Source organism: Fonsecaea monophora (genome assembly GCF_001642475.1).
Source record: "Fonsecaea monophora strain CBS 269.37 chromosome Unknown Scaff52, whole genome shotgun sequence".
Classification (NCBI taxonomy): Eukaryota; Fungi; Ascomycota; class Eurotiomycetes; order Chaetothyriales; family Herpotrichiellaceae; genus Fonsecaea; species Fonsecaea monophora.
This window is the reverse complement of record NW_019173983.1, coordinates 67,343-88,918: the sequence shown is the minus strand read 5'-3', so window position 1 is coordinate 88,918 and position 21,576 is coordinate 67,343. Positions and strand designations below refer to the sequence as shown.

The 21,576-nt window shown below is 54.0% G+C and overlaps 6 protein-coding genes across 6 annotated transcripts; 3 read left to right on the top strand and 3 right to left on the bottom strand.

Annotated features, from left to right (window-relative positions):
- Window positions 1-1,524: 1,524 nt before the first annotated feature.
- On the bottom strand, window positions 1,525-8,385 carry AYO21_07053 (hypothetical protein; the record flags this gene model as incomplete). Its single annotated transcript, XM_022657010.1, has 1 exon — window positions 1,525-8,385. The coding sequence occupies one exon, from the start codon at window positions 8,383-8,385 to the stop codon at window positions 1,525-1,527; it is 6,861 nt and encodes a 2,286-aa protein (XP_022510652.1).
- Window positions 8,386-10,665: 2,280 nt separating this feature from the next.
- AYO21_07052 (hypothetical protein) lies at window positions 10,666-12,021 on the top strand (the record flags this gene model as incomplete). Its single annotated transcript, XM_022657009.1, has 1 exon — window positions 10,666-12,021. One exon carries the CDS (start codon window positions 10,666-10,668, stop codon window positions 12,019-12,021), a length of 1,356 nt encoding a protein of 451 aa, XP_022510651.1.
- A 200-nt stretch (window positions 12,022-12,221) lies between these two features.
- Window positions 12,222-13,308, bottom strand: AYO21_07051 (hypothetical protein; the record flags this gene model as incomplete). The annotated part of the gene is made up of 3 exons (XM_022657008.1): window positions 12,222-12,892; window positions 13,071-13,154; window positions 13,248-13,308. 3 exons carry the CDS (start codon window positions 13,306-13,308, stop codon window positions 12,222-12,224), a joined length of 816 nt encoding a protein of 271 aa, XP_022510650.1.
- Window positions 13,309-14,547: 1,239 nt separating this feature from the next.
- Window positions 14,548-15,287, top strand: AYO21_07050 (hypothetical protein; the record flags this gene model as incomplete). Its single annotated transcript, XM_022657007.1, has 2 exons — window positions 14,548-14,605; window positions 14,653-15,287. 2 exons carry the CDS (start codon window positions 14,548-14,550, stop codon window positions 15,285-15,287), a joined length of 693 nt encoding a protein of 230 aa, XP_022510649.1.
- A 3,052-nt stretch (window positions 15,288-18,339) lies between these two features.
- On the top strand, window positions 18,340-19,509 carry AYO21_07049 (hypothetical protein; the record flags this gene model as incomplete). Its single annotated transcript, XM_022657006.1, has 1 exon — window positions 18,340-19,509. The coding sequence occupies one exon, from the start codon at window positions 18,340-18,342 to the stop codon at window positions 19,507-19,509; it is 1,170 nt and encodes a 389-aa protein (XP_022510648.1).
- A 242-nt stretch (window positions 19,510-19,751) lies between these two features.
- AYO21_07048 (hypothetical protein) lies at window positions 19,752-21,107 on the bottom strand (the record flags this gene model as incomplete). The annotated part of the gene is made up of 1 exon (XM_022657005.1): window positions 19,752-21,107. The coding sequence occupies one exon, from the start codon at window positions 21,105-21,107 to the stop codon at window positions 19,752-19,754; it is 1,356 nt and encodes a 451-aa protein (XP_022510647.1).
- Between the last annotated feature and the right edge of the window lie 469 nt (window positions 21,108-21,576).

Here is a 21,576-nt window from a genome sequence, read left to right as displayed (position 1 = left end):
GACGTATCAAGAGAAGGGTGATGACATAGGGAAATATCCGGGTAGGTCTCTGGAGAAGTACACAAGTGAGTATGCATGTTCGATTACTTCCTCGTCTTCGTCTCGTGTCGTCCTTGTAGGGTCCGCACAAGCTTTGTCCGCTTCCTCTAGCAAATCTCTCTTCCTCCGTGGCCTTCTCCATTGAGGTTGTCATGGATTTCCTCATTGGCATGTTCAGTATCGTTAATGGCCACCCCTGACTATTTCGGGTTAGTTTGGTACATGGCAGGTGGAGCCCCGGAGGTTAGTGTCTTGCTACCGACTGCATAGTGGGTCCCCTGACTACTCTCGGGCCGGATGGTCACACTTCTCCGTCACATACGGCGAGACGAGTATATAGGGATCAAGCACTACATTGGAGGAAAACAGATGAAGCTGGTGCGCGGGAAAACGTCCGAGATGATCGTGTTTAAGTGGGCGACGCGTTGTTATTGTTTCTTGTAGGGCAGATGAAATCTCCATGCTCGATACTCGTGCGTGAAGGAGATGGAATATGGAATTTCCCAGGCTTGAGAGGACAATTGATAATCCATAATGCCCATACCTTGGGAGTCACGCAATCAAACTGCCCCTTGACGAGAAAAAGGTAGGATTCATGCGAGCCCCGAGGTTCCTGAAACCTATTGGCCGGAACCATGGTAAGGCACTTCATTACACGGAGAGCGAGAGCGAGAAGGACGACGGGGAAAGCCCTTCCTGACGAAGATATGTACATACATACATTTTTGGTACAAGTGCTCGATACTCAGTTCCTAGTCTTCAATCATCATAGGAGCGAACGGAGCTAGCGCGGCACCGGGTACACCAGCACAAGCGAGAAAGATCTGCGCCAGCCTTACAGGTGGAGGAAGAGTGGGCAGATCGCGGAACACGGAAAAGAAAAAGGAAAAGCGCCACTACACTCCATTGTTTGTACTCGGTACATATATCCTCGTGACTCCGTACAGCACCCGTCGAGTCGCACAATCATCACTGGCGCCCACACCAAATTTCTCATATCCAATCAATGTAGAAATGTGGAAAACGTCCAAACCCCATGAAAGGTCCCCCGAAAATCTCAATCCCTTGTGGCGTGAAGAAAAAAGAAAGAAAAGAAAGCGAGATTGTGAGAATGAGTGAGTGAAGGAAACAAAGACGAGAGGGGAGAGAGAACAGTCGTCGTCCGTAGTGCGCCTTGAATCTTCCTTTTCCCATTTTTCCTTCGCTTTCCCAGTTCGCAGAAAGATGCAATCAAAAGACTCAAAGTGGCCATGGGCGACTGCAGCGGTGCCAATTAATCTCCGCCCCCCTCCGAAAGATCATGAAGAATTGCTTTGCTTAGGAGTCCGAATCTTGGTTGTCAAGAAACACACAAGTCATTAATAAAAAGTCAACTACCTAGAGAAAACACTCTGGGGGGTATTATCTGTTGCTTGTGCCCATAGGTCGCTTCCCCCTTTCCCTGAAAAATCCCAAACTTACCCCATCAACATACATCATCTCCTCCTAGTTCCGATGATATCGGTGCCTCTTGACCCGGTTCCTTGAAGAAAACACCGTGCTGGAAGGATACGTCGCTGTTGTTGTGCTTGGTTCTTCAACCGCAGCTGGAGCCGTGGTCGATGCGACTACAGGGTCCGCCGATGTCGTAGGATCACTAACATCCGGCGGTCCTGATGCGCCTGTAGCTGCAGCTGGAGCTGTCGGAGATGAAGTCGTTGGTACTGCTGATGAGGAAGATGGCGGAGGTGCGGGTATCTCGAAATCAGCAAGTGTCGGCGCTGCTGGAGCGAGCACGGTCGAAGTGGTCACGGGCTCAGTGCTGGAGGTGGTTTGTGTTGGCGCTGCAGCAGCTCCTCCGCTATAGTCAATTGGGCTGCCGGCTTCGTCCGGCCGAGTCAGGTTGGTTGGTGGCGGGCTATACGTAATGTTGGAAGGAGCACTCCAAGTCGGAAGACCAGTGCTATTGCTGTGTCCGCCCGAGGTTCCATTCACAGCAGTCCAATTGCCGCCGCCCATACCCATTCTGATGTTGTCGATATCAAGAATTGGTGAGGCAGTCTGAACGCCGGAGCAGCTAAACACCAGAGAGAATGTGCTCGCCGATGATGTGACTTGGAATTCTTTGCCGGTCATCGTCCAGGTGCTTGCGGCCGAGAGAGATCCCAATGTTGCCAGTGTTCCTTCATCGTTCGAAACTGTCAACGTGCATTCATCCGGTGTAACGCCAGAAGAGGGAACCCTATACGCGAAAGAATACCAATACGATCCACTCGTGGCGGGAGCGGCAAGAGTCTGCGACAAAGTGGCAGTCACATCTTCGAAAGTGGGCTCAAAGCGGGCAAATCCTTTGCCGTCATATGCCGAGTCAGGGGACAAGATATCGCGGATGCGCCTAGCAGATGTCAACGACTCCGAGGCACTTCCCCAGACAATATCCACTTCGTCAAGGTTCCACCCTGTGCCCGAGCATTCGAACGATGGGTTCTCCAGAAGTTGCGAAGGGGCCGTGGCACTGCATCCAGAGGAACTGCCGGCGGGATACGTCGAGTTACCACCTCCTGCCGTCGAATTGGTCGAATTTGTATGGGGGATCGTGTAGTTCAGCGGAGCCGTCCCATTACTGGCCCAGTCTGTCCAGTTACCACTGCCTGTGCCATTGTAAGCCCAGGTCGAAGTCGTCGTAGGCGCCACAGGAGAGGCCATTGTTGATGTCGATCCTGACGTGTAACTTGTAGCCGTTGGTGACACATACAATGTCGACGTTGTGGTCGAACCTCTGCCGTCAGTCACGTTCCACGGGATTGTGCCATTCCAGTCGGTCCAGTTCGACGAAGGATATGAGCCGTTATAGGCTGGAATCGTCGGATATCCTGCAACGGAAGTGGTGGACGAGGTAGGTTGCAGAGAAGTAGCATCGACGGAAAGAACGGAGGAAGTGGTTGTCTGCGGTGCAACAAATCTTGAGGACGAGCTATAAGTCAAGTTAGACAGCCAGTCGGACCAATTGCCCGTTCCATTGTAGGCCGGGAATGTTGGATAGCTTGTCTGCGAGCTCGAGGTCGTAGATACAATCCCAGAGCTCGTAGTTCTGGTCCAATCTAGCCACTGTGACTCGGTCCAACTCCCGGTCGGATAAGCTCTGACTGAACTCGTAGTGGTTGCGATCGAGGATGATGTTGTTTGACCGTCGACATACAGCGTACTTGTTCGGGTGACAGTCAAATTCCAGTCTAGCCACGCGCTCTCGTTGTGACCTGTCCAATTACCTGTCGTGGGATATGCGAAACTGGAGCTCGTGGTTGTGCTTAAAGAGGAGCTCAGGCTTGTAGTTGCGGCGTCGACCGGCAAGGCAGAGGTAGTCTGTGTCTTCGAGAAGGACGTCAGATTCCAGTCTAGCCAGATGGAGTTCGAGTCGTTAAAGCCAGGGTAACCAAAAGTCGAGCTGGTCGTGGTTGGGGATAGGGAAGAGCTCGAGGTTGTGGCTGTAGATACAGCCTCAATTGGCAACGACGAAGTCCTCGACGTCAGATTCCAATCAAGCCAGATAGAATTTGAATCATTGAAGCCGGGGTAGCCCGGATGTGTAGCGATGGAGGTCGTCGACGAAACTGAACTTGTTGTGGTCATAGCATCAACCGGCAATTCCGAAGAGCTCGTCGGGTTTACGGACGTTGTTGTTGCTGCCCAGTCTTCCCAAGAGCCATTGCCGCTGTGCGACGGCCAAGTTGAGCCATATGGTCTAGAACTCTGAGTCGAAGTGGCGGCGACCAAAGAGCTTGTGGTTTCCGCGTCCACTGAGACTGCACTGGAGGTGGATGAAATCGTTCGTGTCCAGTCCAACCACACGCTCCCATTCTCGGAAGGCCAAGCGGAATAACTAGGCCTTGAGCTTGTCGTACTGAGAGGCGAATTTGTTGTCGCGTCCGCAACACTAGGAGCGCTCGAGGAAGTCGAAGCTGATGTTGAGATCGTTCGCGTCCAGTCCAACCACGCGCTTCCACTCTCTGAAGGCCAAGAGGGATAAGTAGGTCTTGAGCTTGTCGTACTCAAGAAAGAGGTTGTGGCATCGGCGACACTAAGAATGCTGGAAGTAGAACTCAACGTCGAGATCGTACGTGTCCAGTCTAACCACGCGCTTCCATTCTCCGAAGGCCACGCGGAATAGCTGGGCCTTGAGCTTGTCGTACTGAGAGGCGAATTTGTAGTCGCGTCCGCGACGCTAAGAACGCTTGAGGATGTCGAAGCTGATGTCGAAATCGTTCGCGTCCAGTCTAGCCACACGCTTCCACTCTCTGACGGCCAGGCAGAATAACTAGGTCGTGAGCTTGTCGTACTAAGAGGTGAATTTGTAGTCGCATCCGCAACGCTAAGAATGCTCGAGGTTGAAGTTGAAGTCGAAATCGTTCGTGTCCAGTCTAACCAAGCACTGCCACTCTCTGAAGGCCAGACGGAATAATTAGGTCTCGAACTTGTCGTACTTGGAGAAGAGGTTGTAGCATCCGCGACACCAAGAACACTCGACGTTGATGAAGTTGAGACTGTCCGTGTCCAATCCAGCCAGGCACTACCACTCTCTGACGGCCAGGCGGAATATCCAGGTCTAGAACTGGTCGTGGCATCCGCAACAGATAGAACGCTCGACGTTGAAGTTGAAGTTGAGACTGTCCGCGTCCAGTCTAGCCAGGCACTACCACTTTCTGATGGCCAAGTAGTATATCCAGGTCCAGAACTGGTCGTGGCATCCGCAACAGATAGAACGCTCGACGTTGAAGTTGAAGTTGAGACTGTCCGCGTCCAGTCTAGCCAGGCGCTACCACTTTCTGATGGCCAAGTAGCATATCCAGGTCCGGAACTGGTTGTAGCGTCCGCGACACTAAGAAGGCTCGACGTTGAAGTTGAAGTTGAGATTGTCCGCGTCCAGTCTAGCCAGGCGCTGCCACTTTCTGAAGGCCAAGTAAAATATCCAGGTCCAGAGCTGGTCGTGGCATCCGCAACAGATAGAACGCTCGAGGTCGAAGTGAAAGTGGCAGTCGAAATCGTTCTTGTCCAGTCTAACCAGGCGCTTCCGTTTTCTGACGGCCAAGCAGGATATTCAGGTGTAGAACTAGTTGTGGTTAGAGAAGTCGTCGTAGCATCTGCAACAGATAGACCGCTAGAGGTCGAGGTCGAAACTGTTCGTGTCCAGTCTAGCCAGGCGCTACCGTTTTCCGATGGCCAACCAGAATAGGTAGGCTTGAAACTAGTCGTGCTTGGGGAAGTTGTAGTAGCATCCGCAACACTGAGGACACTCGAGGTCGAGGTCGAGATCGATCCTGAAGCGGTTCGTGTCCAGTCTAGCCAGGCGCTACCGCTCTCTGATGGCCAAGCAGAATATCCACGTTCAGAACTAGTTGTGGTTAGAGAAGTCGTAGTGGCATCCGCAACACTGAGAATGCTTGAAGTCGAAGTTGAAATTGTTCGTGTCCAGTCCAACCAGGCGCTACCGTTCTCAGACGGCCAAGCAGAATATCCATATCTTGAAGTGGTCGTGCTAAGGGGTGAAGTTGTAGTGGCATCAGCAACAGATAGAATGCTCGAGGTCGAAGTTGAAACCGTTCGTGTCCAGTCTAACCAGGCGCTGCCGTTTTCAGATGGCCAAGCGGAATAGCTAGGTTCGGAAGTAGTCGTGCCCAGGGGTGAAGTTGTAGTGGCATCGGCAACAGATAGAATGCTCGAGGTCGAAGTTGAAACCGTTCGTGTCCAGTCTAACCAGGCGCTGCCGTTCTCAGATGGCCAGGCGGAATAGCTAGGTATGGAACTAGTCGTGCCTAGGGGCGAAGTCGTAGTGGCATCGGCAACAGTGAGAACGCTCGACGTCGATGAAGATGTCCGCGTCCAGTCCAGCCACAGACTACCATTTTCAGAAGGCCACCCGGTGTAAGCTGCTCTTGAAGTGGTCTGAGAAGTGGTGGTCAAAAGAGGCGAAGAAGTTGTAGCATCGGCGACAGGAAGGACGGTCGATGAAGATGAAGTTGTCTTGGTCCAGTCGAGCCATAGACTGCCGTTTTCAAACGGCCAACTAGAATAAACTGCCCCAGAGCTGGTTGTAGGAAGAGAAGAAGTTGTTGCGTCCGCCACGGCAAGACTGGTCGAGGTAGACGTAGATGTCCTACTCCAATCTTCCCATGCACTACCATTTTCCGCAGGCCAGGTAGAGCCGGAAGGCCTCACCGCATTCGAGGTAGCGGTGGTCGTCGATATTGTTGTTGCCGCATCAACAAACAAAGAACTAGAGGTGGACGATGTGGTCCAGTCCAACCACACTCGTTGTGTCCCGCTTTCCGAGGGCCAGCCGGAGCCACCCGACCTCGACAAAGTCGAAGTCGTCGTTGGAAGTGTTGAGGTTGTTGTTAGCGCGTCAACAAGCAAGGAGCTTGAAGTTGAAGATGTCGTCCAGTCCAGCCAGATCTGTTCTGTTCCATTCTCCGAGGGCCAAGCAAAGCGGCTGCTGGGATTGAAGTAACCTGTGGAAGTGGTAGTTGGCTGGATCGAGGTGGTTGTTGCAGCGTCAACAGGCAGAAGGCTTGAAGTTGAAGACGAAGTTGTCCAATCCAGCCAGACCTTTCCTGTACCATTTTCTGCTGGCCAGGTGAAGCTGCTCGGACGGGGCCACGCAGAAGATGTAGATGGTGTAGAAGAAGTTGTGGTAAGGTCATCGACGATGAGAGAGCTTGAAGTGGACGATGACGTCCAATCTAGCCACGGTTTCTCTGATCCGCTGTGTGATGGCCATCCTCCTGGACGCGTGGGGTGCGAAATAGTGGGGTTGGCAGAATGGACGGAAGAGGTGGTAGATTTCGTCGATGCAGCCTCGACTGGCTTCGACGAGGTGGTCGTCGTAGTCAAAGTATCGGAGGAACTATGTCCCGTTGGCAATCCCCAATCCCCCCAGCCACCAGAGCCACTATTCCCTCTGTTTGATGAAGAGTGTGGGCGACCACCCGGAGGTCGAGTTGGCTGTCCTGGCCGCCCGCTGGAAAACGAGCTGGTCTCTGTAGTCGACGCATCAACAGGCTCTTGGGTGGTTGACGAAGATAACTCCGTGGTCTTCGATGACTGAGAACTGTTCCAGTCGAGCCATTGGCTTTCGTGGTTCGGCTTGCTGAGCGACGAGTGTGGAGGCCGTCCGGATCCGGAAGGAGTCGACTTCGAGCTAGTCGCTTCAACAGGTCCTGAATGCCCTGGGCCACCACCAGTCGAAGAGCCACTCGGGCTGGTTGGAGTCGTTGAAGGTCTCCGGGTGGTAGGATCAACTGGGTTCAGGGTTCCCGAGCTGTTCCCAGGCCTGCTCGTGGGCGTGCTGGAAGCAGACGTCGATGGTGTCCCCGTTCCCCCTCCAGGTTGTGTGTGCCCATCCGTGGGAGAAACTGGTGTCGAAGCAGATGGTGAGTGTCTAGTGTGGCTGGTACCGTTACCTCCCGGTCTGCTAGAGGTCGCAGAAGGCCCTGCAGAAGTAGAAATTTTCGAAGTGCTTGAGCTACTGCTGGAGCTGCTCCCAGTATTGCCTGCATAGGGATTGCTCCCGTGCCAGGGATGATGATCTTCCCAAGATCCTCCCTTGCCACCATTGCTGCCGGTATTGGAATGATTCTCACCACGTTTTTCTCCAGCGGAACGGCAGGTGAAGCTGTGAGAGATGGTATAGTTTGTGTTCCCATCTGATCTTCCAGTTTCAGTGGCCCATTCCGGTCCGAACGTCTGAGCGTACATGTCGCAATATTGACCCTGGCTCACACCGTCTCTAGAGAGAACATAGGTGTTGAAGAAATTACATCCGATCGCGCTACACTCCTTGGCGCAGTATGCTGTGTCAAATGGGCCATAGAAGATCTTTGAGCCCATGAATGCCCCAGAGGTCGGCGGTGGATGGATCGCCGAGCCCGCAATGAATACTGGCACATCGAATCCTTTCGGAGTTGTCAAGGTGCTGTTAGTGTAGCCGTTACAACCAGCGATGACCGCATTTGCACTGTTTGGACCAGCAGGGCTGATGGAACCAGCCCAGAAAGAACACTTGATTGCTGGAGCTGGTCCGCCGATTTCCTTCTCAAAGTAGATTTCGAACGAGGAGCATTCGTCAATGCTATTGCAAATGGCTGCGCAGATGCCGCTATCGTACTCATCAATCGTCGTGTGTCCAATAAACCCATCTCCTGAGACCCATGCTTGTCCATTTTTAAATGCTTGATAATAACCGGCCGGGGTCGCAGCAGATGTCGCAGCATCCGCAAAGAATTTGTTGGTTGCCCACTCGGCGGCGATCGGATCAGTACAAGAGCAGGTCGGTTCGACGTCGCGTTCGAGCAGATTCTTCTTCCATGGCATGAAACCGTCCCATTTTCCCAATGCACCAAAAGCCACATCAGACAACAAAAGGAAATAAAAGAATGGCAGCATGTTGCATTGAGCAACAGCTCAAAGGAAAAAGAGCGACTGTGGTGAAGAACGAATGGACGCGTGCCAATCGACAACGCAAAGATGGTTTACCAAAAGTGAAGAGGGAGGGAAGACGAGGGATGTGCAGGTAGAGTAGTAGATGGCGTCGCTCGACGCTGAGCCTTCTCCGCAGCACCATCTTACCTAGCCCAAAGCGCGAACGACGCACATGTGGTCTACTCCCTTCTGGGAGTTCTGTAAACCCTTGTCCAAAGGGTCATCGAATCATATCAAAAGCTACTAGGTTGGCACCCTGTTAGAGATCAGCGCCACATGGCTGGAAGACGCATGAGATTCTCCCGGCGGGGGCCTCGACAGGCCAGTGACATGATGATTGTGGACACTGGCACCACTGGGGGATAGTCGCCGTTCTTTGTTTGGCAGCTGAAGAAGGGAGACACTTTTGGCGTAATACCCCGGTCCACCGTTCCGAAAGAAGGTTGAGTTCTGAACGGTGCAACAGTCGCGCTATGCCTGTGGGTTCCTTTGGACCAAAATTTCGTGATCAAGCCACAGAATCAACTGTTGTCTTGGTGCAAATGTTGGAAGTGAGAGGAAAGTTGAAAAAAGGAGAAGGGAGATTCCCAAAAAGGCTTAGTGCACCGCAACTATTCAAGCTTGGCGCTCCCGTGGCTTGCATCCCGAGATTGGAGCCTCGTTTTGCTGCAGCGTCCAACGTGTGCTGCTTGCCCGTGTGCCATGATGGTCTCAGCTTCTACTCAGCCTCCTGACTCACCTGGGTATAGCCTTCCCTCGAAACCCTCGATGCTGACTTCTCCTGGAATCTGATAACGTACCCTACCGCGCTCGAGATCATCACCGCCAGCCACAGAGGCTGTTCGCCTATCTGTGTGGACGGACAAGAGGAGGATCTTTGCGTTTGGCATGGGGAAGTCGGAATTCGTCTGCGGGGAGCCATCAGAGACATGGCTAGAACCACATATGCATGAGACTCATGTCGGAGGGAAACCAGACGACTGCACCTTCGGATAAGAAGGATGCTCTGGCCTTGCAATCTGACATTCTCATCTTGCTGAGTCTAGTATGTAAACGAGATTGAGACATGTGCACCCTTCAAGTCTTCGAGCAGCATCCGACACTGGTCTGAGACAACCCTGGCAAGATACCAAAAGCGCTGGGGGGGTTAATCATCAGGGGTTGCAGTTGGCATGGCCACGAGTCACAGAACGCCCGCAGAACTGATGACGAGACAGAGCCACTCGGCATCTTTGGGGTCCCAACGTGCTGTGCCTGGAACAGCACCGAGTACGAGTAGAAGCAGTTGCGTGCCACGTCTTCTAGGCATAAAACAACCATATGCTCTTCGGACAGCTAATGATCCCATCACCAAAATGGGTTTTGCCAGACTCCCAGTCTTGTGCATCATCACTGAATGGTCTCTGAACTTGAGACGGTAGAGGAGTTCCGGGATCCAAGGCTTCACATATGACAGGCCATTCCGCTGTCTGCACTTGATGCTGCCACGGCTGCATACCTGAACATTAGCAGCAAGTCGTCCCCAACTCAAGGAAATTCTGAGGACCCTTCTCCCCTCGTTCGATTTGGCAATCGATGGCGTAAAACAAGTCATCTGTAGTGGCCCGATTATTTCGACCGACACCGACACAGAGACAAGCATGCCCAAAGATGTTTTGACGACGCCCACGGGCCACAGCAACAGTCGAGGTCGAAATCGAGCGAGGCCCGTTCCACAGATCGTTCAGATCGTTGGAGAATCTACCTAGAACAAGGCTGATGAGGGCGCCGGGACCAGATTCGCAGGTGCCTCGGTGTCCACGGCCATACGGCTAAAACGGAAGCCAATCCTGCCGATCCACTGGTGCTCCACGGAGTCCCAATTACGGCAGAGCACAAGCCCAATACTGAAGATCTGTCAGATGTGCCAGTGTCAAACCACCCAAAGTGGCATGAGTTGTTAGCCCAAGTCAGTGAACCGAGGGATGCTGCATCCGAGGATAATGTTTCTCCATCATCAGCCTCGCCTTACTCCGCTTCGACAAAGCCGACAACATGCCAAGATGCAAAGTCAAAGCTGTCAACCCAGATAAAATGCACTTGATGGTAAGTTGTTCTTGAGCAAGACCAGTGTCGAGCCCCTCTCCAGTTCTTTTGCTTGCCCCCAGCTGCATTTCCCGACCCAGAGACAAGATGAATTTCGAATATCCCGCCGAGCTTAAAAACTATCTATCGCGCGTCGACGCATTCATCAAGGACAAGATCCTGCCGCTCCAGCACAAGGACGACAATAACCGCTTCTTCGACCACCGCCGCGAATCTTCGCGAACGCAATGGGACAACCTAGGCCTCCCTCGTCATGATTGGGAGGAACTCCTCCAGCAAGCACGCAAACTTTCCGATGAAGCTGGATTCTACCGATTCGGCTTCCCCAAGGAATTCGGCGGTTCTGCCAGCGAGGACCTGAACCTGTACATGTGTGCCATCCGGTATCACCTGGCGTCCCATCCGGTCTATGGAGGCGGCGTGAGCTTGGCCAACGACCTGCAGAACGAGCACAGTGTCGTCGGCAACAATCCGTTCATCATCATGATGCACCACTATGGCACCAAGGAGCAGCAGGACAAGTACATCCCCGCCAGCATCAAGGGCGAGTTCAAGGCCACATTTGGCTTGACCGAGATCTACCACGGCTCTGACGCTACCCACATGGACACAAGGGCCACGCCCATCACGTTACCCAATGGCGAGCCCGGGTACGAGATCAACGGCAACAAGAAATGGCAGACGGGCATGCACGCCGCCACGCACTGCATGGTCTTTGCCCGGACCTCTGGCCGCAACGGAGACCCCAAGGGCATCACGGCCTTCATCGTGCCCCGAGAGACACCGGGGCTGAAGGTTGCATCGTATGAATGGACGCTGAACATGCCGACGGACCACGCAACCGTGCTCTTTGACAAAGTCCAAGTGCCCGCGTCAGCGATTTTTGGCCCGCTGGACAATGGCCTGGCCATCGCCCAGACATTCACGCACGAGAACCGGATTCGACAGGCGGCTTCCAGCTGCGGTGCGGCGCAGTACTGCGTAGACCGCAGCGTCGAGTACGCCAAAAAGCGCATGGTGTTTGGAAAGCCTCTGTCGGCAAACCAGGCCATCCAGTGGCCGCTTGTGGAGCTCGCGACTCAGGCCGAGATGCTCCGGCTCCTGATCCTCCGCACCGCGGTGGAGATGGACCAGGTCACGGCAGTGGCCAAGGCCAACGGCAAGGCGCCTTGGGTCGCCATTGAGAAGCAGCTGGGCCACAAGATTGGCATGTGCAACTACTACGCCAACCGCCTGTGCTGTGAGGCCGCGGACCGAGCCATCCAGGTCCACGGCGGCGTGGGATACTCGCGACACTACCCCTTTGAGCACATCTGGCGACACTTCCGGCGATATCGCATCACCGAGGGGAGCGAGGAAGTCCAGATGCGCAAGGTCGCCGCGTATCTGTTCGGGTACAAGACGACGGGAGAGGAGGCCACGAAACCCGGGGCAAAATTGTAAAGACAGGCTTAACTGACCAACGGGGAAAAATATATAAAAGACCCGATTCTTGGTACGGGGTTGGGTGTATCTATTGTATCGCAATTGTCTGGTCTAGATGATCAATAGCCTCTACTGGGGATTGGATTGTCCCGCCTTGGATTTTTTTTGGTCCCCTATTTCCAAAGTATCTGTCCTTCGTTTTAGAGCTTTGCTGGTTGTCAGCAGATGTCCTCAACGACCAGCTTCTCGCCGCTCGGCTCGCCCAGATCGACCTTGAGCCTCCGGTTAAAGAGTTCGAGGAGCATCTCAAAGCAAACCTTCGTGATGGCCGGGTCGTAGCGGTTTTTGCTCAGCTCGTCGCGGACAAAGGCGTGCTGGGCGTCGTGGACCTCGTAGAAGGAGAAGGCGACGCCCTTTTCGCGCAGCGTCTTGCGGATGAGGTCCCTCCCCTCGGCGGGGACGTGGGTGTCGGCCGTACCAAAGATCATGACCAGTTCGCCCTTGATGTCGCCCGCCCTCTTGAGGGAGTCGTCCTTCTTCCCCTCGCCGAGGGTGCTGCTGTGAATGTCCGTGGCGAAGAAGCACAGGGCGGCCTTGACCCGCGAGTCCAGCGCGCACCGGTACGCGAGGTGGCCGCCGAGACACATGCCCGTGGCGCCGATCCGACCGTTGCACGTCTTCAGGCCCAGCAGGTACGACACGGCCAGCTGGGCGTCCTCGTCGTAGGCGGCGACTTTCTTGGTGATTTTCCAGAGGTTCCCCGCGTCGGTGCCGGGGCCGTCGTAGGAGAGCGGCTCCGGACCCGTGAATTCGTGGTAGCACGAGGGCGCGGCGACGATGTAGCCTTGGCCGGCGATTTGGCGGGCAAAGCGGGAGACGGGGCCGGTCACTACAAGGAGAAAGAAAGTGGTTTCAGTCTACACTTGTTGTGTATATGTAGGTGACGGGGGTTCTTTCTCATTAAAATTACCCCCGGCATGACTTCTGTCTGGGGGGGATATGTAGAAGAGAAAAAGAGTCCTTTTCTTCTTTCTTCTCTTCCAGGTAGAGTTTTTTCTTTTATTTACCTTGGTAGATCTCCGAGAACACCACGACCCCGGGAAACTTTGCATTCGGGTACCCAGCGATGGTGGGATGAAAGATGAAGATGCCTTTTTCGGTTTTGTGCCAATTTGGACATTTTTGCTCAGCCTCAGATCACATTTGAATGACCATTTCAAGGGTCGGGTGTGTGGATGGCATACGCATTGAACCCTCCCCTGCTGCCTTTGTCGGCACATCTATATGGGTTTCTTCGAGGAGCATGGTTGCTGGGCTTGTCTCTGACGCGAGACTCGGGAATTCGATTGATATATGCGGTGGGAAAACTGCACGAGAAACCTGTCACGGGTGACTCGGAATCGATGGGAACTGGGACGCAGAAAAGAAAACAGGGTGAGATGGAGGGGCAGTACTCAGTATTTGAGAGATGGGATGCAAACAAGGGTCACGGAGCCATTGGAGGGAGTGTGGGGAGGAGGGGGACATGGAGGAGTCGTAGACTAGGTACGTGAATACCTACGAATACCCACCATGTCGATCCTCAGTGGTTGAAGTGGTGTGACGCTTGGACAATGAGGAAAGGTCGAAGGGTATAATTTGAATGTCTTACAGAAACATATTACAGACGCCCCCGCCTCATCATAGCAGAATTTCCACTGTAGGATTCTATATGACAGCAACATGTACTCTGTCAGACAACATCATTTTCTTTTCTCCGAACTTCGGCTTCATCTCGGAGTCCAACGCAACTCAAGTCTCCGCTTTGGTCAATGCCATGACAAACTTGTTCTCCTCTATTATCAATCCTGGATCAAAAGCTGCATGATATGCTTCCAGATGTCTGTGTCATTGTCTCGCTGCCTTCTGCAGTTCATGCCCTCGGCATCATGACCGCTAGACACAAGGTACCGACATCATCCTCGAGTCGGCGGTCGGCGGATAGACACCTGGACTTCACCACGGAACCCTGCGATCGCCGTTTATTGATTCCTGCAACATCAAACCTCTCCATCTCGTAAGACAGCTCAGCCCCGAGACAAACAAGTTTCCGTGTTCTTGCAACATGTCGATAGGCCCGTAGGCGGTCAATGACCCTGTACACCGACGCCGTATCCTCCTCAACTCTGAAATTCAGATATCAAGCATGTCATTGACTTTGGCTTTTCCTGACACTAGACTTGGCTTCCACTCGGCTCGTCATGTAAGTTCGGAGAGTCTCGCTTGGTACAGCGCGTGGAGGATTTGAAGATGCAGTTGATGATATTGAACTGGCGATGGACATACAATGGAGCTGGAAAACGGTCGAGCCTATCGATGGGCATCCGGCAGGGAAAGAGGAAGAGAGCAGCATTCTGCCACACCCTACGGAGAGACAACATAATTCACCATCACTAGACGCAAACAGTGAATCTCCAGGAGTCCTGCCGCACACCCTCCATCACTGGCGGCCATCTTCACTCAGCTCTCAATCGAACTTCCCTCTGATGAATTCATCCCATTGACATGGCGGCTTCAATGGAGACTCAGATGGCAGTCTCCACAGTTAAAGAGGAAGACTACGGTAGGACTCTCCCTTTCTGTGCCCTCTTCAGCTGTTGACACGGTCAGAGCTTCTCCCAGGGATCGAGCAGTACGAACCACCGTCATCGGCATTGTTAGCACAAACCACATTCGTTTCAGTATCTGTCAAACTCGACCCGGCCTTGTTCGTCGACTTCGATGCCATCCAAGGGCACCTCGACCGTCTCTGTGTCCTCGCCGATCTCGTCCGCGCCGCGCATACCACCATCGATCAACACGAGGCGAGAATCCAGCACGGGCTCTCAGAGCTCTGGGACGACAACCAGGACATCCGCAGGCGTGGTCTTCGAGGGGGAACGGCGCGCAAGCAACGAAAAATCACTGGCAAGTACGTGCGCATCGCAACCGTCATGGACCGCGAACTGGCCGACCGCCGATTGGAGGTGGAGAAGACCGACTACCTTGGCCGCAACCGGGTTGTGGGACTACGTGGGCTGAGGGACATGTTTGAAGACGCCTTTTTGTTTCTCCGGGACCAGCAACACAAATGTGAGGATATTCTTCGATGTGCGGACATCTTGATGTACGGCGTCACCACGCCACACATGTTGACACACCTGGCGACCGTGGACCAAGTTTTCACGGCCGAAAATTGGGCGCAGATTGAGGACATTGAGAGCATGTTGGATACCTTCGATGAGGAATACGACCCGAACTTGTGAAAAAGAAAAGCTTGGAGGGCTACGACTGCACCGAAAACATCACGTTGACGTTCCATTGGCATGGCATAGGATATGTCTAATTTGTACGCCGTGAAAGATCCCAGAATTGTGGCAAACACAATATCGCGTTGATAGGAATGATTGAGACAATACATTATCTGTCCAAGCACCTGTCCGAGAGATATTTGCTGTCACACTGTGTAGCGTAGCGTGGTGTAGTACAGTGTAATATGATCTAGTTACTGTGTGGCATCAGACGAGGCTGAGGTGAATTCTGCACTAAACCAGGACATCAAATCATTGTCCCAAGATCACTGTTTGTTCACTTCACACGTTACATGCTGATTTGGGAGGTGACACAGCGAGTGACAGATCAGTCATTCAATCCCTCTGATCTTTCCTGTCCCTTGGCAGAACAGGGACCGACTTCTCCCAACTGCCAGATCAGATCATGCATTATCGCGACTGCCCGCCAAGGCTGACCACCACCTCCCTCCCTTGGGGGTATAAATATCTCTTCCCACTCCCTTCCTCCCTCTCTTCTTCTTTCTTTTCTTCTCTTCATACTTACCTTGTTCGAACATCTTGAGCACATGCAGTCGAGTTTGTTGCACGGATGTCAACTCCATGGCACATCGGAGTCGGTGACTGTGCTGGAAGAACCTCCGGGACTTCCGCGAGCGCAATTTTTGTCTCTCCACATATCAGCTTTTCATCATCGTCCTTTGCCTTGAGCAAAGCTTTGGAGAAGAGCACAGCGTCTTGAGTGGGTGGGATGTGGTTGTTGAAGGGAAGGTCGTCGTGTCAGTTGTCCGTCACGAGGAATGGTCCTTGGGAGTTGCTTTCAAGTGCCTCACTTCCTCTGAACCTGAATCTTGTGTATCATCAACAGAGAGCGGCAGACTGGACACAAGATCAAGCTGGGACAGCGTGTAATCTTTGAGATACACAACTTGTCAACCCCTCCTCCGTCTCTGACTCTGCAAGCTGACAAGACCTTTCAGTTACAAGAAACCAATACCAACATCGCCTTCGAGTCCATCCATTCTCACCTGCGCCCCGTATGTGCGCCCTCTCGACACGTCCAGCCACGGCATCCCTTTTCAGCAGAACCAGAAAGCCACATACAAACCTTTCGCACACCTTCATACCCCGGTCATAGTCATCTGTTACATACCTGGTAGTCGACACTCTTCGGGGCGCGCTAGAACAGGAGGAAGTGAGATTTGACTTTCAAGGCACACACACACACCCCCTCCTTACAACCAGGCTAAACGGTGGCTGATCCCCTCTCAAGCTGCGGCTGACTCTCGTATCATACCCTAGAACGACGACTTGCATTTGCGAGATGGGGGCGAAATCAATCAACGCAGGGGAGTATCCTCTAGTACCCCTATTGTGTCTGAGGTTTCATGCCTCTCCTCCAAGTCGAGGTCCGACGTGAATGAGAACCAAACAATCATTCCATCAATCCATCAGGCCGCCGCCGAGCCATGTAAGTAAGCAGCGGGCCGTGCAGAAAAAAAAGAGCCCAGACTTGCGAGATACAACAGAAGAGGGACAGATAGACAAAATCAAGGTTCGATGCTGGTGCTACTGGTGCGGCTGACACGAGGCATGGATTTAATACCCCATCCATGATCTGATACTGTGCATAGGTTCAGTTAGTCGTCGGCCTCGCGGTCCGCATTCTCATCAATGCGCAATCCCAGAATCCTACCGCGGACCGCTCGTCCGCACTCGAACCGGCACTGGCAGTGGCATCAGCAACCACATCCTCCTCCGATACCGAGTCTGGCCATCTCGGGAGTCTTTGCTATTGGTGTGTTTTGCGACAGGCTTCCCACTTCCGTGACATATCAGTATCAGTGCTTACTCTCGCAGATATAAACACGATGAAGTTTGGAAAAGGGCCAAAAAAGAAGTGGGAAAGGATTCAAATGCGGCATTAGATGGAACTTTAGAATGGGACGCCGAACAGTGGGAGATGCATAGCTGAAGGGAGCTTTGCTCGCATGCATGCTCAGCTCCGCAAATCACGAATGGGTATCCCTTCCAGTGAATGAGCGCGGGGTAGAGCCGAGATCCGCCAGAGAAAAGCTAAGGTACTTTGGGTACTTCATAACGACGCCGATGCTGGATTCTTTTCCATTCCGTTCTCATATTCTGATCCTGTCTATGCCCTCGATCTGACCACCACCACCAGCACTTACTTGTGCAGCACCCAGCACTCGGCACTCAGCGCCGAGATATGTAGGGCGTCCTCCATCATCATGCTCATCTCTTGCGGTATACGAGATCTACTGCAATGTATCCATCCTGGGTATCCACTCACCAGCCAGCCCAATGTGATTGATGTATATCTAGCATCCAGCGAGCTACCCGAGGTCAAATCCCAAGCAGAACTGCGAGGAGGGGTTGACTTGAGTTCCACCCGTCCACATATACATACCTAGTACCTGCTACATCCCGAGTACTCGTACATAACTTAGGCTAGGATGGCCCGAAATAATAAACCAAGACAGGGTTCCAGGAGGCGCGGCCGAGTAAGCACACACGACTCGTCGATGGGTCAGTCACTTAGTCAGTGAGGGAGCAGTCACTCCCTCACTGACTAGGTTACTCTACTCAAAGTTACTCAGTTACTCAATGTAGTGTTAGTAGTAGAAAATATCCAGTGGGCACACACAGTACATATGTACATGGTATTGTTTCAAAAGCGGCCCCCCCTCCTCTCTCACACAAAACAGGGAACGGACGGGGGAGAGGGACTTGGCTTGGATTGAGTGTTCAAGAGAGAAAGGGAATAGAAATTAGATTTCCGGATTTTGTATATATCCCCTATCCATCTATATCTACCCTGTCATTTCGTTCCTCGCATCACCTCTTCGATCTTTTCACACGCACACACATTACCCATACACACCCACCGCTCACATATACACCTACACACACACACACACACACACACACACACACACCTATACACGCCTACACAGTACTCGCACGCTTACACACCTCCCCAAATATAGGCAAAGACGCGGACAGAGCAATGGCAACAGACCAAGTTCCCGCGCTGGTCTCGTACCCAGCCGAGCCCACCAAGCTCACGCCGGACTGGCGGTTCGAGAAGATCAAGGTGTCGCGACCGCCCAAGGAACACGAGCTCAAGATCCGCATGGTGGCGACGGGCATCTGCCACACGGACATCCTGGTGGCGTCGATCCCCGGCGAGCAGATGGGGCTCAAGTTCCCGCGGGTGCTGGGCCACGAGGGCGCCGGGGTGGTCGAGGAGGTCGGTCCCGGCGTGACGGTCGCGCGCGTCGGCGACCCGGTCCTGCTGTCCTACAGCTACTGCGACGCCTGCGACCTGTGCAAGAGCAGCGAGCAGCCGTACTGCGCGGCGTGGCCGCTGCTCAACATCGTCGGCGACGCGACCATCTTTCAGACGGGTGCGGGCGCAGAAGTGCCCGGCAAGTTCTTCGGGCAGTCGAGCTTCGCGGCGACGAGCATCGTCGGTGAGGCTAGCGTGGTCAATGTCCGCGATCTGCTCGGGAGCGGCGGCGGCGGCGGCGGTCACGATGACTTGAAGTTGCTTGCCCCGCTGGGCTGCGGCCTGATGACCGGATCCGGGGCCATCGTGAACGGCGCGGCCGCCAAACCGCACGATGTCGTGCTGGTCACGGGGATCGGGGCCGTCGGGCTGGGCGCCATCATGGCGGCCAAGATCGCGGGGTGTAAGGAAATCGTCGCCGTCGACCGGGTGGCGCGGCGGCTCGAGATCGCCAAAGAGCTGGGCGCCACAAAGGTGCTTGACACGTCGACCATTCCCAGCGGCGGCAGTATCGCAGAGAGCGTCCAGCAGCTGGTCGCGAACCAGCGCATCTCCATCGTCATCGAGACCACGGGCGCCGTCCCCGTCGTGGAGGATTGCATGAAGGCGCTGGGCCGGCGCGGCCGCTTCATCCAGCTCGGCGTCCCCAGGCCAGACGCACAAGTCACCCTCCCGGTCGGCGAGTTTTTCAGCTCCAACAAGTCGTACGAGTGCCACTACCTCGGCAACACGACCGGCCAGGCCTGGATCCCCGTCATGATCCAGTGGTGGCGCGAGGGCAAATTCCCCATCGAAAAGATCGTCAAGCAATTCCCGGCAGAGGATGCGCTTCAGGCCTTACACGGCATGGAGGACGGGAGCGTCATCAAACCTGTTCTCATATGGTAGGTACTCAGTACAGCACCTAGGAACGGCAGAAACGCCAAAAAAATTGGGAGGGGGATATATAGGAGGGTCGAAGAGATGGTAATTGTGGGAGAATGGGATAACGAGACAATGACTAGCATCTCCGACACGGTGGAATTGAGAAACGAAAAAAACCGACAATTTTCATGTACCATTCCCTGTCCTCCTTTCATTCGATATTATCTTGTTGTGGGGGCGTTGTTGTCGTCCAATAAGTATCATAGTTAGGGCATCGAGTCTGTTCGGATGACCTCAAGAGCCGCGACAACTTTCTTGACGTCCCAGCCTTCCAGCAGCCCTTTGCGGAGTATATCAACTTCACTCTCCGGTGCCATGCCGCCTGGTGCGGGCGGGCGGCGATCGAGGTTCGTCGGGAATGGGTATCCGTTGGCGACTGCATCCAAGATGGCGTGGACTCTGCTTGTGACGCCACCATTCTGCAGCAGCCCTGTCTTGTCGAGGCCGCCACCGCCGCCGCCCCTCTCCTCGACATACAATTTCCTGACATCGTCCCAGCACCGAGAGATGATGGCCAGGGTGTCGACGGTCTCCATGGTCTTGCCAAAGGCACTGCTGACCTGCAGCAGGTTCGCGGAGCGATGGACATCCGGGGTGCGATTCTCGCCCGCGGCGTGGAATAATGCCGGGTTGAAGAAGACGGCGTCGCCCATTTTCAGGGCACAGCTGACCCAGTTCTGGTCGAAAAATTCCTGGAACTCGCGCAGGCGGAACGCCATGTACCCCGGCTCGAACTGCTGCGAGAAGGGCAGGAAGCGCGTCGGCCCACTTGCCGGAGTCATGTCCGTGTGCGCCACAGCGCCCTGCAGTGTGAGGAACTGCGTCGCCACCTGCATGGCCGAGGGATACAGCGCGCACGCCGCCGTGGTCTGGAACCCTAGGTGGTAGTCGCGGTGGCTCACCTGCGGCTGGCCTCCCGGCCGTACGATGTTTACCTGTGCGGTGATCTGGTACGCGGGTCCCAGCCAGGCGGCGCACATGGCGGCCAAATAACGGCTGGAGTAGTACTGCACAAAGGACGCCGGGTCGCGCTCGGCGTGTTTCTGGAACGAGTTCCAGATGCGCGCGTTTTTGCCGCTCGCTGCGAAGTGGTCGCCCTTGTCCCTACCGTGTCCTCCCTGAGCGAGCAACTCAGATTCTGCGGCGATGATGGCCTCGAAGACAGCGTTGACCTGCTCGATCAGCTTCCTGTCCGGGACGAAGTTGCGGAGAACCACCACCCCAGGCCCTGAGAGGAGGATATGGTGCCATTCATCCTGCAATGCATCGATGAAGCCAGGGTCTGCAAACGTATCTGCCTCAGTGGGTAGCTCGTAGACGGGGATATTGGATACCACGGCCGACGCGTGTGGATAGATCTCTCGGCTTGTCGATTGGGAGCACAGCGTCTTGAACGCAGACAGGGACGGCGGCTGGGAGAGCGAGTACAGCCTCTTAGGCACTCGTGGCGTCTGTGGGTCGGATTGGGACGATATTGATAACGACGACACATTGTTGACTCCATTGGGTGCAGATTGTCCATTTTCAAGACTCCCAGAGGAGGACGTCGAACCTGAAGCCATGATGACAGCGAGAAGACAAGAAAATCTGCTGAGATGGAACAAGTGAGCCCGAGCTTTTGGACCCTCTTTGGTGGATTCGTTGCAGCCTTGCCATGGAAATTTCCCCGCAGTCATTTACGTACTTCTTCCCCTGCGCTGCAGAGCTTCCTTTCTTCCTCTCTTTATTTCCCAAGGTATCGATCCTTCTGTCTTCCTCCAACGTCTTTTCCAGTGGGACAATCCCCAAGTCTGGCTTGACAATCATACAGCATAGCACAAGACAACTCAATTGCACGAGTCCGCTATCGACCGAGTCTCCGATGCGAGATATACACCAGCCACGAATCAATCCTCCTGACCCCCTAACCTCTTAACGAGACAAAGAAATCTAGTCGGTGCTCAGAAATCCTCAAACACCCATTCTCGCCATTCGTCCTCAAACAAAAAAATGTCTCCAGTCCATCTTATCAAGAGTCTATAAAAGTTGATA